The following is a 14,128-nucleotide window of genomic DNA, read 5'->3' on the forward strand; positions in this document are numbered from 1 at the left end:
TTGGAGGCTGGTTATATTGAGGATGGTCTAGATGAATTCAGCAAGCCTGAATTACCTAGTGAGTCAGGCAGTTGTATTGTAGTAAAATCAAGGAAGGTAGAAAGTCAGGTTGAATAAAGTAGTAGTGGTGGTGTAAGTCGGATTTTTGGGTGGCCGGAAGGGGGGTGATTTAACTTAGCAAGGAGGAGTTCTGGCTTGTGAGACGAGATGCAGGTACTAGTTAGCTGCTGGGACAACTTCTCAATTCCGGATGGGCTTGGAGCCTCTCAAGCGTCAATGCCAACATCGTCAGTGTCCCGAGATCACATTATGGTGGCCCGGTGGGTGGGAACCATTACGAATGCGCTGTTGCTTAGCATCTACACGTATGCCGCAACTGCGGGAAACATTTGTCGCGATCTGTCGACTCAGTGCTAACACACTAGTCATTGACTCTTGGCAATATGCTGGCGAAGTGAATCATCGAGGGACTAGAGGCGAAATCGGCAAACCCCTAGGATGGGTTGAGGGCCTAGGTTGCCCCTGGATGAATGTTAGACAACTGTGAGACGATAGTGAACTTACGCCGGTTAGGTGCGAGTGACTGTGGTAAGATTCGGCGTTACCTTGATAGTCTTGCTCTTAGTGATTAATTATGTGTGCCGATTGAGGACGTGATTCCCAGTTTTCCCCGGCTCCTGTTGTGCATCGCCCTGGGTCTCATCGCCTAGGATCTAGACATTGCTATTCCATGCTGCTCCGTTATGAATGATTGGTCTTGACAGTGACAGACATGGTATGAAACTTGGGCCTGGAACTTTCTAGACGGGTCTTTACTGAATAGAGTTTAAAGTTTCGACAACGTGAACTGGCTTTTGCACCGATGACCGAGCAATACCGAATGACCAAGTTTAAAGTTTTTCCTAGACTGCCATGGCCAAGATAGACTTTCCGTGACTGTTATGACTCACTGGTGACTGGTGTAGCTTCTTGTTCCGAATTCACCATCGTCGACCATTCATTCACCCTCGACTATTGTTCACCCTCGACTATTATTCGCCTCTGCCTATTGTTCGCCCTTGCCTATTGTCCTCCCTCCGTCTACAACTATAAATACTACCCCTCCCCAACAATCTTTCGACCTCGTCTCCTCTACCTCTACCTGCCAATCTTTCCACCTCTTCTCATCTACCTCTGCCCCAACGTCTTCGACCATACCTCCCATCCTTTTCTCTTCAGCTCTGCCCAACAAGGTCGATTTCATACCTATTATCCTTTCGTCTCCAGCCATTTATCCAGCATACGACATGTCCAGACACGACTTCGTCCAGGGCGGCCACCGCCGCAATGCCACAACACCAATGACGTTTGTCTGTGACACCCCGCCGGTGGTGTTCGATAACACTCACATCGTCGCGGTCACCCACCCCACGGTGACTACTGGCCATCCCGAGATTGACGGATGGTTCCTTTCGGATTTCTACGCCTTTAATTACCTATATCGCGGGCTTGGGGCGTCGCAAGTTTGGTTGACGGCAGCGGTAGAGTGTCCTCGAAATTTCCCAACCGTGACAATATACTAACAGTTTGGTAGGACCCGTACAAGCTGATCGAAGCACACGACGGTCATGACATCTACCTTCATGGGAATCCCTACCAGGATCGCAAAGTGGTCCTAAGCCGCGAGCTGCTCAACAACAACATGCTTACGCCCGTCACTGTCGTCAAACCGACTGACATGATCGAACGCTTCCTCTGGGAGGTGCGCAAAGCTTCGGAGAGGGCAAAAAAAGATAACGCCCATCTCTTGCTCCTTGTGTTTTGTCATGGCATGTCGAATTTCCACTTTCTCCTGGACAGCGGCAACCGGAACAAGGGCCTTAGCATTGTGCGACTCAAGGGGGTCCTTGACATGGGAGTCCGCGTCACCCTGGTCACCACAGCGTGCTACTCGGGCGGCTGGGCTGTCAGCGAGGACTTGAACCATACAGCTTTGACAGCAGCTGGGGTAAAGACTACGTCTAATGCCTGGCCCTCCTCGGCTAGTGTCGACCGGGCATGCGGGTCAGTGTTTGCCACTACATTAATCGAAGCCCTAACTTCCAGCGCGAGTCAGCTCCTCCCAGAGGACGAGCGCGACGATGTTTCTTCTGCCTCTGAGCTCCAACCTGAGAAGCCGACAGCAGAGCAGACCAAGACCTACAACGAGTTTTGCCGCTCAATCTTGGAGACTTGCGAAGATCGCGTCCACCGCCTCTGGTACCGTCAAGAATTCTCCTTTAGTGCGCAGAATGACCAGTGGGAGGATTCCTGGACAGGCCGGACCGGGTTTCCCCTGGCCAACTTCGAGAAGCGCTGGAGAGAGCTTGTCACCTACCCATACCAGGGGCCTGCAGAGTTGAAAGAGCTCAGAGACCCCAGCCCAAATAACCCAGTCTATAAGGACAACATGGACCTGTCACATACCGGTAGAGTCGGTCAGTTTCAGGATCCAACCACCCGCATGGTCGAGAGTATACGCAAACATCGAATCACGGAGATGGCTCGCCTTTTCCTTGAGACTTGTCCTGGCGACTGGAGCAGCGGACAGCATGTTGGTCTACGCTCGGCTCTGCGACACTACGCGGCGGGGGAGGAGATCGACCTTGGAGAATGGGATTTGGATATTGTGGCCACGATTCAATTCCGCTGCAAATTGGGACAGCTCGCCGACTACCTTGTCGATACCTTGGGTCTGCCGCAACCCAACAACCAGCCGTGCCTCTACTGGAATGAGGAGGCCTGGATCAACTCTGTCCAGATCAAGATTCCGGATTGGAAGAATCGAAGGACCATCATCTATAAGGATCTTTTCGACGGCGGCTTCTTCGTGCAGGGCACTTCAAAGCAGGGCCCTCCCTTCCGCCGCTTCATCAACTACGTCGCCTGTTCCCTCGTCGAAGCGAACAGGACGCGGGAAGAGACCGCCAGCCTGGTCACTTCCTTGCTCGATTTTATCCGCCAGGCTAACGAGTTCAACAATCGGCGCGCGTGCCAACAGGCCGAGGTCCGTGGCCGGTCGCGCGTCTGGCTGAGATCGATTGGGCGCCGCCTCCGGGACTCGCTGTCGCCCAAGAAGAAGACGACGACCGCCGCGAGGCCGAGATCGGGAAGCTTTGGTGGTGGTCCCTCGCGGATAGAGACGGGTCCCTCCGGGCTTCATAGTCGGAATGCCTTGAGCCAGTCTTCGTTGCGACTTGGTCCGGCTCCGGAGCTGCCTCCCTTGCAGAGTCAGACAGGGAACGCGGAGACGCTGGGTGGGCAGATTGGGCAGGCATTGGGGTTTGATATTGATTGAGGATCTGTTCCATTAGTTGGACGCTGAGAGACCTCGGACGGTCTTGATGAGGAGTTAGGGGGTGGCATTGTATTTTCGGAGATGACGTGCTGAGACTAAGGGCCGCACACCATCCTCCACCGCAGTGGGCTAGTCAATGATTAACCACATGATTTCGTTTCTGCAATAAGCAGCATAACGTCTCCCCTTGAGTCAGCTCTGACGTAAATATGCCCCCAATTCCGCTGATAATATGCTTGATATGCTAGGGTCTATTCCCTTCCCTTTTGCTTGGTGCTTTGGAAGAATAACGCGGGAAAAAGCTTAACTTAACGCCAGCAATGGCACCATCCACCACCCTCCCTAGAAATGCATATGGGTGGTTGGTCTTAACTAATCGTCAACCAAGGCTTGGATTAGAAGAAGCTAGCAGTGTTGTGTGACTAGGGGAACTTCTCTGGGTCCAAAGTCTCCTTTCTAATCCTAGGTCGGCAACCTCTTGGCTCGCCGCTTGCCACCTATCTTGGTCATCGCCACCCCCAAACCCCTTTCCTTTCCGCATCTCCAGCGACCTTTTTTCGGCATCTCCCACTCCCCTCTGTCCTCCTCGACCCTCCCCTCAGCAACTATCCCCGCAATCCATGCGGCACCCCCAACAACTTAACGATAGCTCCCTAGTCTACCTGCTTCTTCTCCACTTCTCCTCCCTACCCACATTCCCACCCCTCCACATCTTCTACCCTTACCTCACTGGCAAGCCCAGATTGACAACAAAGATCCTCCCTTAATTAGTTCTCCTATCGTCTTCGCAGCCTGGCCCTAGGGCGGCTCCTGGTTGGTCTCCTGAGGCGGGGCGACAGGGTCTTGACCTGATACACTGGACGGTCCCCTCCTCCGCAGAACTCTTCTCTCGGCTCTTTTCGTACTTCAGGATTGCTCCCTAGGCATTCTTATGTCCTCCAGGAGTTCCTAGGTGTCGTATTCTACCAAGGTTATTGGAATCGCCGTTCGAAAGGCGCTATCCCTGGCATCGGCAGTATCGACAGTATCGATAGTATCGACAGTATCGACAGTATCGGCAGCATCGGCAGAACCGTCAGTATCATCGACATCAAGATGGACCTTCGTATTTCCCATCCCCAGCTGTAGCACCCTGCCCCCTAAGATAATCAGTGCATGGACCTTCTGCTCTTCCTCGGGTGACATCGAGGGATGCAAAACCAAGTGTGCGCGGCCAGAAACGAGAAGCTCCCGCATCCGTACAAGCATGCCGAAATACGCAAGACCAGCGACTACATACTCAAGTAAGCGCGTAGGCAAGGACGCAAAGCATGTGCCATGCCAATGGCGGCTGCCAGACCGAATATGCAGTTCAGACATTCTAGTTATGTATTAAGGCGCTGAGCCAAACAACGACAAACCTAGCCCATCTCCTTGTGAAGACTCCAAGATACAAGCAACTGGGAGGACGTAATGGCAAAGCCTAGTAGACCAGTCGCAGATATCTCGATAAACAACCAATATCATTTGCTTCCTCCAAAGTTTATCAATGCAGACAATGCCTTCGCAGAGAACCACGAATTCGCTATCAGTAAGTTCAGACAACAAATATTCTCACCTGCGTCGATGGCATGGAGCTAGGCCTTGACAACTAGCAAGAGAATCGCGCTCAGCGCTTCCTCTATGTAACAGACCATAGGTATATGGGATTGTTTGTCTCTAAGGTACCGGATCTAGAGGTAAGCGGCGGAAAATCAAAGAACGACCCCCCTTAGAAGTAAGGCTGGGCTCGACGCGGCTCTGACTTGGGCGGGGGTACGACTCAACATGGGTTTTATCTGTGAGGGAGCTGATGGCGACAGAAGGGTATCTTAATTCAGTGCCCAACCAGAGACTTCGTTTTTTATGGCTGGGCATTAGGATTTACAGTGTGACTCACCAGGTTCATGGTGTGACTCATCAGCGAGTTGCATTAAGTTTGAGGTTGAGTTTAAGCTTGCGCATACCATGACATCGGCATTGAGAGTTTATTTACGGTTACTTTGAACTGGCAGCAGGTATCGCCAGATTAAGTATTTACTGAGTGGTTCTTGGACCCCGTCCAACGCAAATTAAATAAATCAAATAAATGACTCGGTGCAATATTTAGTTTGTTGTTGCAACCTGCAAAACCAGAAGTAATTAAGAGGGAAGTGAATTGAATGAGTTAGGCGACAGAAGGCTGGTCTGTGCATGGGTTGTCGTTTGTTTATTTTCTCGGCAGGAGCTTGCAATCGCGCTTCGCGTTCCTCTCGACATAAACCCCCAGCTACAAAATGGCTAATCCAAAGCCTCCACAACGCGACACTCTTCGCACACTCTTATTCCGCTATACCCAAGAAGATACGCGTGATAATGTCATTGCATTGAAGGATCTCGACAGTCACCAATTTGGCACCCTGCAAGACAGCCCCAGATGGCCTCCCCTCCCAAGTCCAAGCCCGTTGTCCCGCTCAGATCTGCTCAACCGAGCAAATCCAACCCATCAATCCGCAACTCAACCGCCTGCCACCTCAGGGCTATTTAGTCGCCCCCATCCCTGGACTGCCCTTGAATGGGCCGGTTTTTTCGACTCGGCAGTATATTGCTTTACCCAAGCAGCAGAAGAGAGCAGACAAGGCAGATGGGCCGCTCGTGCGCCGTTCGGCATTGACAGCCCGTTCGACGAGTACATCCAGACAGGCGAGCGTCTCGAGGAGGGATATGAGCGCGGCGAAACCTCGCGGCTCCGATGGAAGGCCCTGTCGCAGCTCGAGCTAGATGCAGCGTCTGTTGGCTGCGTGATTGCAGACAGCACGGCAGACATGGTCGCCAAGGGGTGTATACTGCGGAGTGAGCTTGTCTGTGCCTTGGCCCTTGCGTGTCGACAGATTTGGGAGCGGAAGGCCGATGATCTTGGTCCTGGCAGGACATTAACAGTATGGAAGTCCTGTGCTCAACTTGCAACCGCCTCTCGCAAACTAATTACATCACCAGATCACCACTGCCACTTTCACAAAGGACAGCGCCCGTATCGTTTATATGCTCATCCCCCTCACCGGTGAGCAGCAACCTCCGATCTCGATCGTCGTCCAACGGGACGAACCCCTCGGGAAGATGGTTAGCACCACAGAAGAAGCGGTGGAAAAGTGGCAAGACATCCTCAGGCACATGTTCTTCGGCAAATCAGCATTACTCAGCCCCCCGAAACTCCGAATACCCAGCAGCAGAAAGGAACAGCGGGAACAGATACTGTCGAGTGGAACAGGCCGGAACGTCGTAGTCTCTAGGACCACATCCGAGCGATTGTTTTCTGGATCTACAGATCCGCCCAAGAACGACGGCAGAGGTTCTGAGTCATCAAGCAGCTCGTCGAGCGTCTTTGATGGGCGCTAAGTTCATTTGTATTTATATTCATTGTAATTGGAACAGAGTAGGTAGATGTACGGATTACTCGAGCTGGACTCGCAAAAACGCAGCTGCACCTGCATTGACCACTTGAAACCTCCTTTGTCAAGCCAGCCTTAAGATACTCATTCAACTTCCCCCTCCCTTTCAGTCGCAGGATTGGGGTTTATCACACGTCCGTCTACCAGGTCCCCATGCAGCTGAAAGCGGAGATAGCCTTTCCTGCTATGATACGACAGCGTGGATTAGAGCTTCGACGAGGGGCATGAGTTACCTGGTACCATACAAAGAAAACAAGAAGACCATGATGTTGGGAGGATATCGCCAAGAATGTAGACCGTGATGGCGATGGCGGTGGCGATGTTCACAGAAATGGCGGCAGCGAGAGTAGTTGTAGGAGAGATTCCAGCAGTAATTATGGCTATGGCAGCCACGGTACTTCATCTTCATCTCTGTTGGAACTTGGCTTCAGAGTGAAGGAAATGTTAGGTTATCGAAGAATGAATGCAACGGCGAGGGCAAACCATTCTGGACCGCCGATGCCCCAATGTCGCGTGGCAAGACCTTTCTTGCAGCTTGTAGCAACACTGCCTTACCAGTGTCTACGAGGACCGGCACTCCCCATACTACGATGTCAGACCGATGAAATTCTGGTTTGTTTCTAGACCCGAGATCAGCCGTAAGATACTGCTTCCTAGGGAGAGTTGTCCTGGGAAAGTGATTACACCTTGTCCCTGATACCTTACTCGCCACTGTTTAGTTCTAAACCTAAAGCTAAGAGCCATACCTGCCTCTCCTTGGATGTCAGCAACGCTTTGGGAGTAGCCTGGGGCAGGAAACATCAACAATTTAATATACTTGATCAAATGCATGGTTCTCAGGGGCTTTTGCTGGCTAACTTCAGTTCATGCAAAGGGGAAGTGGCTGAATTGATGTCTGGACTGGCAAGGATAATTTGCTTAAAAAAAAAATAACTTTTTCGGGAATTTTATGTAATTAATTTTTTGTTAATTTAACAATTAAAGTCAGCCACCACCGGCGAGGGACCCGCCTATAATTACTTGCGGTGTTGAATCTAGGTAGGAGTGGCCGGTCGTAAGCGCCAGCCCTGACGTTACGCCGTTGCGTATATCTAGAAGACAATCCAGTTAGAAGGTAGCCAAGACGATGGATCGCTAGACATATTAACAGCGGATAAAGGCTAGGATAAGGTAGGTACCGTCGACTATAGGCAGCAGGGCTAGCCTGTCACGCACGGCGAGCCACTCGGCAGTTAGAGTCTTGGTCAGGCGGGTCTTCCGCCAGGCGGCGACGGCTAGGCCGAAGCTCTAGTCGGCGGGCGCAAAGGTTAGGTTGATGGTCATCTTAGAGGGCGCGTTCTTACTGACAGGTACATGGGCGAGCCGAGGTTGTACGCCCAGGTCTACTCGTTGAACCACGCGAACAAGGGCATAAAGTCAGCTGCTGCCGTGAGAATTCCAGCCCATTGCCCAAGCACCGTGTCATTAGGGAAGAGCTGATTGTCAATTTTGGCCAGGTACGTTGGGGGAGGTAGGTAGCTGGGACGGCGCATTGAGCACAAGGTAACCTAGGAAGAGCAGAATCAGCCTCCATAAAGAACCCTGCCTTCACTTTAGGTACAAAAGATCCCCTCCTCCTCCTCACAGTGCCCAGCATAATGTAGCGCTCTCCTTTGTATACAAGGATACTTTGGCTAGTCACTTTCAAAACCAGCAAGTTCGACGCAAATCCCGTCTTCCTCATCCAAGTCATCTCCTCCAGATCCACCCCTGTGAACCGCCCCATACCTCCATTTCGTGTTGTCTCGCAAGATCAGCCCATCCAGCTTCGCTGCCTTGGAAAAGTTGAAGAATCCACCTCGGATTTTCTGGTACTCGATTCCGCTAATGTACTCACCGCTATGCTGTTGATTGACTACCCGAGCGGCCAAGACTTCGCCGCGGATAGCAATGCCTGATATGGTTGATAAATCGACAGATGGGTTCGTTCCAGGGATGAGGCTGGTCGGTGACTGTATCGCACCCTGTCCTTGTCTAGTGCTGACTCTTGCAGTCGTTTGGTCCGCATTTGTAACGGTTTGCAGGCCGACGACCATGAAGAGGTGATTGACCTTGCTTTGTTCGAGACATCGCTCTACCCATCGCCGCGTCGCGTCTTGGCCCATGGCTTCGTTGAACAGCTCTGCACTGTTTAACAGCGTGTAGCTAGTGGACTTTTCCGTCGTGAATCGTGTTGCACCAAATGTCTCAGATGAGGCTGATGACTTGAATAGCGGCGTGAGATTTGCCGCGAGGCCACGCTTGTCGGATGCGTGCTCAATCACAGAGGCAGCTTGCAACTGGTTCACACTAGTGACGGGAGTAGTAGTGTATGTCGGGTCATAACCCCTCACAGGACGATCCAGATCTTTAGGAGCGACGAGTCGACCAAGGAGAACCGCATTGACCGCCAAGGGAAACTCTCCCAGCTGTACAAGGTGCATGATCGATCCGTGGTATCAGCGATGAATGATAGGCTCCCCGCCAAAAATGAATGCCTAAGGACTGGTGAAAGACAATGCAAGTTGACTGCCGAAGGAGGAGAAGAGGAGAGGGCTGGGAGCCTTGGTGGTGGGTTAGTTTCAGGTTTGTTATGTTATACTGATTGATTTACTTACTCTGCCCAGCAAGGAATAAACCCCAACAGATGTGGGAATCGGTTTGACCCCCAAAATTTTTGGGTGCTTTGTAAGCCAGCAAAATCAGCCAGCCACCTTTCAAGCCCATGTAGACGCAGGCGAGAAAGAAATTCACCTGCCAGGCAATAAGGAACAACGAATGGGATACTGTGTAGGCGCCTGGAAGCGCATCCCGTGCAGATTTGCCGAGGAGCTCCTAACCCTAAACCCCTGCTACTGCTTAGTACATAGCCACACCAGCCGCGTTGCTAGCGAATAAGAAGCCAGAAACGGAAAACTCGCTTGTATGACTGCGACACATCTAACTTGGACCAATCAATGATGGATGCTTAGAGGTCTCGGACCTGAAGTTAGGCCGATTGGCCAGATAGCGAGCGCTATTTAGCTGATCAGGCAGTCATCTAAGAAGGCCCTATTTCTCGGGATCTGAACAAGGGTCTACAACAGTTCCCACACTGCAGAGTATACCGCTGTACATCACTATACATATTATTCACCAGAGTGACTGACTCTGTACGGATATACCACACCTGGTAAATTCACCACTTGGGAAGAAGTCCCTTTGCTTGATCGATTCTACGCCATGGAAAATGAAACCGGAGGCATCGGCCATCCTCACGACGTGCGCGACGAGAGGGTCCAAGACTACATTAACAGGCTTCTCTCAGGTACGGGAGTTTGTCTAGAGAGGTTTGCCAACACTAGAGACAGGGACTATTTAGGCGCGGCTATTTGCTGGACAAGCTACCTTGGAATCCTCGCCCATCGAGGCGGGATAGTTCCCCTTGATGTGTTACTCGATGCTGCCTCAGACATGTCAGCTATCTGGGAAGAACACAAAGACGACCACGACTACGACCATAACGCGGCCATCGACATGTACCGCCGTATCTTGGAGCTCGGCTGTGAGAATAGCCCTCTTTTTGCTGAATCGCTGGGATCCCTCGCCGGCCATCTCTTCGACAAGTACAACAAGTACCGCGAGAGAGCAGACATTGACGAGGCGGTGCTATTACAGAGACAGGCCGTGGACCTCAGCGCTGCCGATCCGGAACTGCTCCCCCGAGCTCTTTCCAATCTTGCGACCTTTCTGTGTGCTCGATGGGAGATGGACCCGGATTCCAATGGCCTCGACATAGAAGACGCTATAGCAGCATCCCAAAAAGCCATGTCTGCAGTGCCGCCTGATGACCCAGACCGGATTCTAATCATATGCAAATTAGCACACCTGCTGGAGGAACGTTACGACCACAAGCATGAAAGCAGCGATCTGCATCGCGGAATTGCGCTGGCAAGAGAAGCCTTGGAACTGGATCCGCCTGATCCAGGGGTAAAAGCGATGGTTCTAAACTCGCTGAGCGATAAGCTCCAGACTCGTTACGAGAGGTCACACCTTCGCCGTGACTTGGACGAGGCTATTGAGCATGGCGAAGAGGCACTCCGACTCAACCCAAAGGGCCATCCTAGTCGTGTGGTGGATCTGGACAGCTTGGGAAACAAGTATTCGTTGCGCTTCGAGGCCTTTAGAAAACCCGAGGATTTGCAAGCATCGCTCTCTCTTATCCGCGAGGGACTGGAAATCACTGAGGAGAACTGCGAAGGACTAAACAACCTGGCCACGGCTTTGTGGACGTCATACCTGTCCACGCACGACGTGGGAGACCTTCAGGAATTTATAGAGACTTTGCGTAAGGCACTCGCAGCGGCAAACACGGCAAATACACACTCGACTTGTCTTAAGAATCTTGGATTTGGTCTTCGGCTTCGATTTGAGAAACTCGGCGACATCAAAGACCTGGAAGAATCGGCTCAGCTTCTTCTCGAATCGTGGAGTTATCCGGGAAGCACTGTATTTACCAGGGTCGAGGCTGCTGCGGTCTTGTTGAAGATCCTGCCGTCTCTCAAGCGACTTGGTGAGGCCGCCGACGTTGCTGAACATGTCGTCGGCCTCTTGCCAACGGTAGACAGCAACTCGTTGTCGGCTGACGACCTCCAGCACTTCATGTCCACTTTCATGGACATTGCAAGCGGGACTTGCGCCGTTCTTCTTGAATGTGGCCTTTTGGAATCCGCCATCTGCAGCCTTGAGAAGAGTAGAGCTGTTGCGCTAGGCCACGAAATGGACCAGCGAAACAGCCTACGTAGGCTGAGGGAAGACCACGAGAGCTTGGGGTTGCAGTTAGAGAGGCTGCTGATGCAAGTCAACAGCGCCTCTCCTGGTCAGGTGCCGGATTTTCACCACTCGCAGGCGTTCCAACAGCGTCGCTCGGCCTATCATGAACTGCGAGAATGCATCGACGAGATCCGCGCGCTTCCCGGCTATGGCGACTTCTTTGCCAGCCATACCATTGCAGATATGCGAGACAACGCGGAGGGTGGCAGCATAGTGTTTGTGAATGTTGCCGAGCTGCGCAGCGATGCGATCATTGTCACCACATCAGCAGTGAAAGTTGTCCGCCTTCCCCAGTTGCTGTCGGACGACGCCACACAGTGGAGGGACAAGACGATGACGGAAGCGAGAGGCATACCGGCAGTTCGGAGACGAAACGAATTAATGCTCGGATACCTCTCCTGGCTGTGGTCCGCCTGTGTTCGTGACATCCTGGCCGACGATCTTGTCAGAGCACAGGCTACGGGAGGTTATCCTCCACGCGTCTGGTGGATTGGCTGTGGCCTAGCAGCATCTATGCCATTTCACGCGGCCGGGATTCACGGAGACTCGTCGGAGAACGCTTATCAGCTCTCGATCTCGTCCTATATACCATCAGTCAAAGCACTTGCCTACGCTCGGAAACAACCGAGTGACGCTTGCAGCCACCACGACAGTATCTTGGTCGCTACCATGGAAACTACGCCGTATGAGAAGCCCCTTCGAGAACCGATCAACGAGAAAAACGCGCTTCTTCGCGCGACACGGGGCGTCATCCCGTTCCGCCATATTGCCCAGCCCTCCTCTCTCGAGGTGATGGAAGGTCTCCAAGACTGCACCATTGCTCACTTTGCGTGCCATGCAGGAAGTCATCCTGTCGACCCCCGAAGCAGCTGCTTGATCTTCCAGGGCCTCGACGAGTCAGGCACGCCGCAGCAGGATCGTCTCACCGTCAGTGCTATTCGGAGTTTGCAGCTGAGAAAAGCCCGGATCGCCTTCCTATCGGCTTGTCAGACCAGTGAGAACAAGGCCAGGGAGCTAGCAGATGAAGTTACTCACCTAGCTACAGCTTTCCAGGTCGCGGGATTCCCCCATGTCATAGGGTGTTTGTGGTCAGTACGGGACGATGCATCAAAAGAAGTCGCCGAAGGTTTCTACGGCACCATACTGCAGGAGACTAATAGTCTTCGCCTTGGCGGACCGAGGATTGCTCTCGCGTTGAGAGACAGCGTCATGGCGCTGCGTGAGCTTGAACCCGAGTCGCCATTACATTGGGCTCCGTTTATTCACCTAGGCCCGTGAAAGCCTCGCCATCCTGTTAGGGTTTGCAACGCTAAAAGAACCTGACAAGAGGGCTAACTAAGCCCTAGACACCTATTGGAAGAATTGGCCTAGTCTGAGGGCACTGCGATTGAAAAGGAGTGGTCTGGGTTATTGGGATATGATAGTCAGTGGGGGATTTTACGTCTTTCTGGATTTACGGTAGGAAATCTTGACTTCAACAGTCAAGAAGCGACGAGCTAGCACGAATCTTTCCCTGGATACAGCCCAATCAGCCTTCGTCTAATATTCCTATTCTGCGCTTCCGGTCACTGATTTTCTATCTTGCTGGTTGGCGGACATCTTGCCTACCTTGCTTTTTTATCTAGTTCTCTAACTCTCCTAATCCGCAGACTTTGCGGATTACCTGCTGCCTTGGTGATACTATAGATACCGCTTTTTACAAGCCAGAAATGCGAACCACATCATTAGCTGCATGCATAGGTCCTTCCGGCTTGTGTGTGTAGTTGTAGAGTTGTCTTCAAGCTCCACCATACAGACTGTTTTGACTAGACAATATGACCTATTTTATACAGAGTGGGAAAAGGAATACGCTATCATAAACCTCTACGGAGTTGCGCGGATGTAGAATGTTTTGCTGACAACTTCCGACAGTCCCCTAACTAGATAGCTTCATTGCTCTAGAAGCGTTTCCCTATAGTGATGAGTTTCTACTGACTTTCTTGTTAGTTCATGAAAACCCATTAGTTTAACATATATACCCTGCTACCTGATGGATTGAGTGGGTCTAAATTATATTGAAAGATGGGTGTCTTGTCAAGTCCCTAGTAATGCTAGGGGATATGTAGACTCTCTAAAATACAGCCGAAATGACCTTCTTTTTGATACCCAATTGTAAAGAGCTCCACTAGGTGGACGGCCAAAATCACTAGGTGGACGGCCGGCGTGGCCCGTGCCCGGGACCGTGTAATTTAATTGGCCGAACTCAAATCTGCGCCTCAACCGTAGCCCCACTAAGAATTCTGCCGGCAGAATCGATCTTCAATCCACCGCCTACCTACTTGCCTACCAATTACTTTCCTACCCACCAACCTACCTTCCTGCCAAAGGCAGTATAACCTCATTATACTTCTTCAACGTCTCTGAGCCTTCAAAGTCGGTCAATATGGCTGAACCACCTACTGGACTACCTAGCGAGGCGCTTTTGAACCCGCCGCCTAGCCACCGATTGTGGCAGCCGTACGAGACCCTCAACGCCCTTGAGGCCGATCTGAAAGAC

At 51.9% G+C, this 14,128-nt stretch overlaps 4 protein-coding genes across 4 annotated transcripts; 3 read left to right on the forward strand and 1 right to left on the reverse strand.

Annotated features, from left to right (window-relative positions):
• Positions 1 to 1,062: 1,062 nt before the first annotated feature.
• Positions 1,063 to 3,355, forward strand: QBC33DRAFT_574630 (uncharacterized protein). The gene is made up of 2 exons (XM_060430766.1): positions 1,063 to 1,520; positions 1,574 to 3,355. Exons 1-2 carry the CDS (start codon positions 1,287 to 1,289, stop codon positions 3,314 to 3,316), a joined length of 1,977 nt encoding a protein of 658 aa, XP_060278160.1. The 5' UTR covers positions 1,063 to 1,286; the 3' UTR covers positions 3,317 to 3,355.
• Positions 3,356 to 5,591: 2,236 nt separating this feature from the next.
• On the forward strand, positions 5,592 to 6,761 carry QBC33DRAFT_553203 (uncharacterized protein). Its single transcript, XM_060429376.1, has 2 exons — positions 5,592 to 6,252; positions 6,311 to 6,761. Exons 1-2 carry the CDS (start codon positions 5,611 to 5,613, stop codon positions 6,707 to 6,709), a joined length of 1,041 nt encoding a protein of 346 aa, XP_060278161.1. The 5' UTR covers positions 5,592 to 5,610; the 3' UTR covers positions 6,710 to 6,761.
• A 1,594-nt stretch (positions 6,762 to 8,355) lies between these two features.
• QBC33DRAFT_316643 (uncharacterized protein) lies at positions 8,356 to 9,519 on the reverse strand. Its single transcript, XM_060423542.1, has 2 exons — positions 9,399 to 9,519; positions 8,356 to 9,344 (listed from the first exon to the last, which is right to left on the reverse strand). Exon 2 carries the CDS (start codon positions 9,222 to 9,224, stop codon positions 8,436 to 8,438), a length of 789 nt encoding a protein of 262 aa, XP_060278162.1. The 5' UTR covers positions 9,225 to 9,344; positions 9,399 to 9,519; the 3' UTR covers positions 8,356 to 8,435.
• Positions 9,520 to 9,862: 343 nt separating this feature from the next.
• QBC33DRAFT_553207 (CHAT domain-containing protein) lies at positions 9,863 to 13,309 on the forward strand. Its single transcript, XM_060429377.1, has one exon. It carries the CDS (start codon positions 10,003 to 10,005, stop codon positions 12,868 to 12,870), a length of 2,868 nt encoding a protein of 955 aa, XP_060278163.1. The 5' UTR covers positions 9,863 to 10,002; the 3' UTR covers positions 12,871 to 13,309.
• The last annotated feature ends 819 nt before the right edge of the window (positions 13,310 to 14,128 follow it).

Source organism: Phialemonium atrogriseum, assembly GCF_030411735.1.
Source record: "Phialemonium atrogriseum strain 8032-3 unplaced genomic scaffold QBC33scaffold_50, whole genome shotgun sequence".
Lineage (NCBI taxonomy): Eukaryota > Fungi > Ascomycota > Sordariomycetes > Cephalothecales > Cephalothecaceae > Phialemonium > Phialemonium atrogriseum.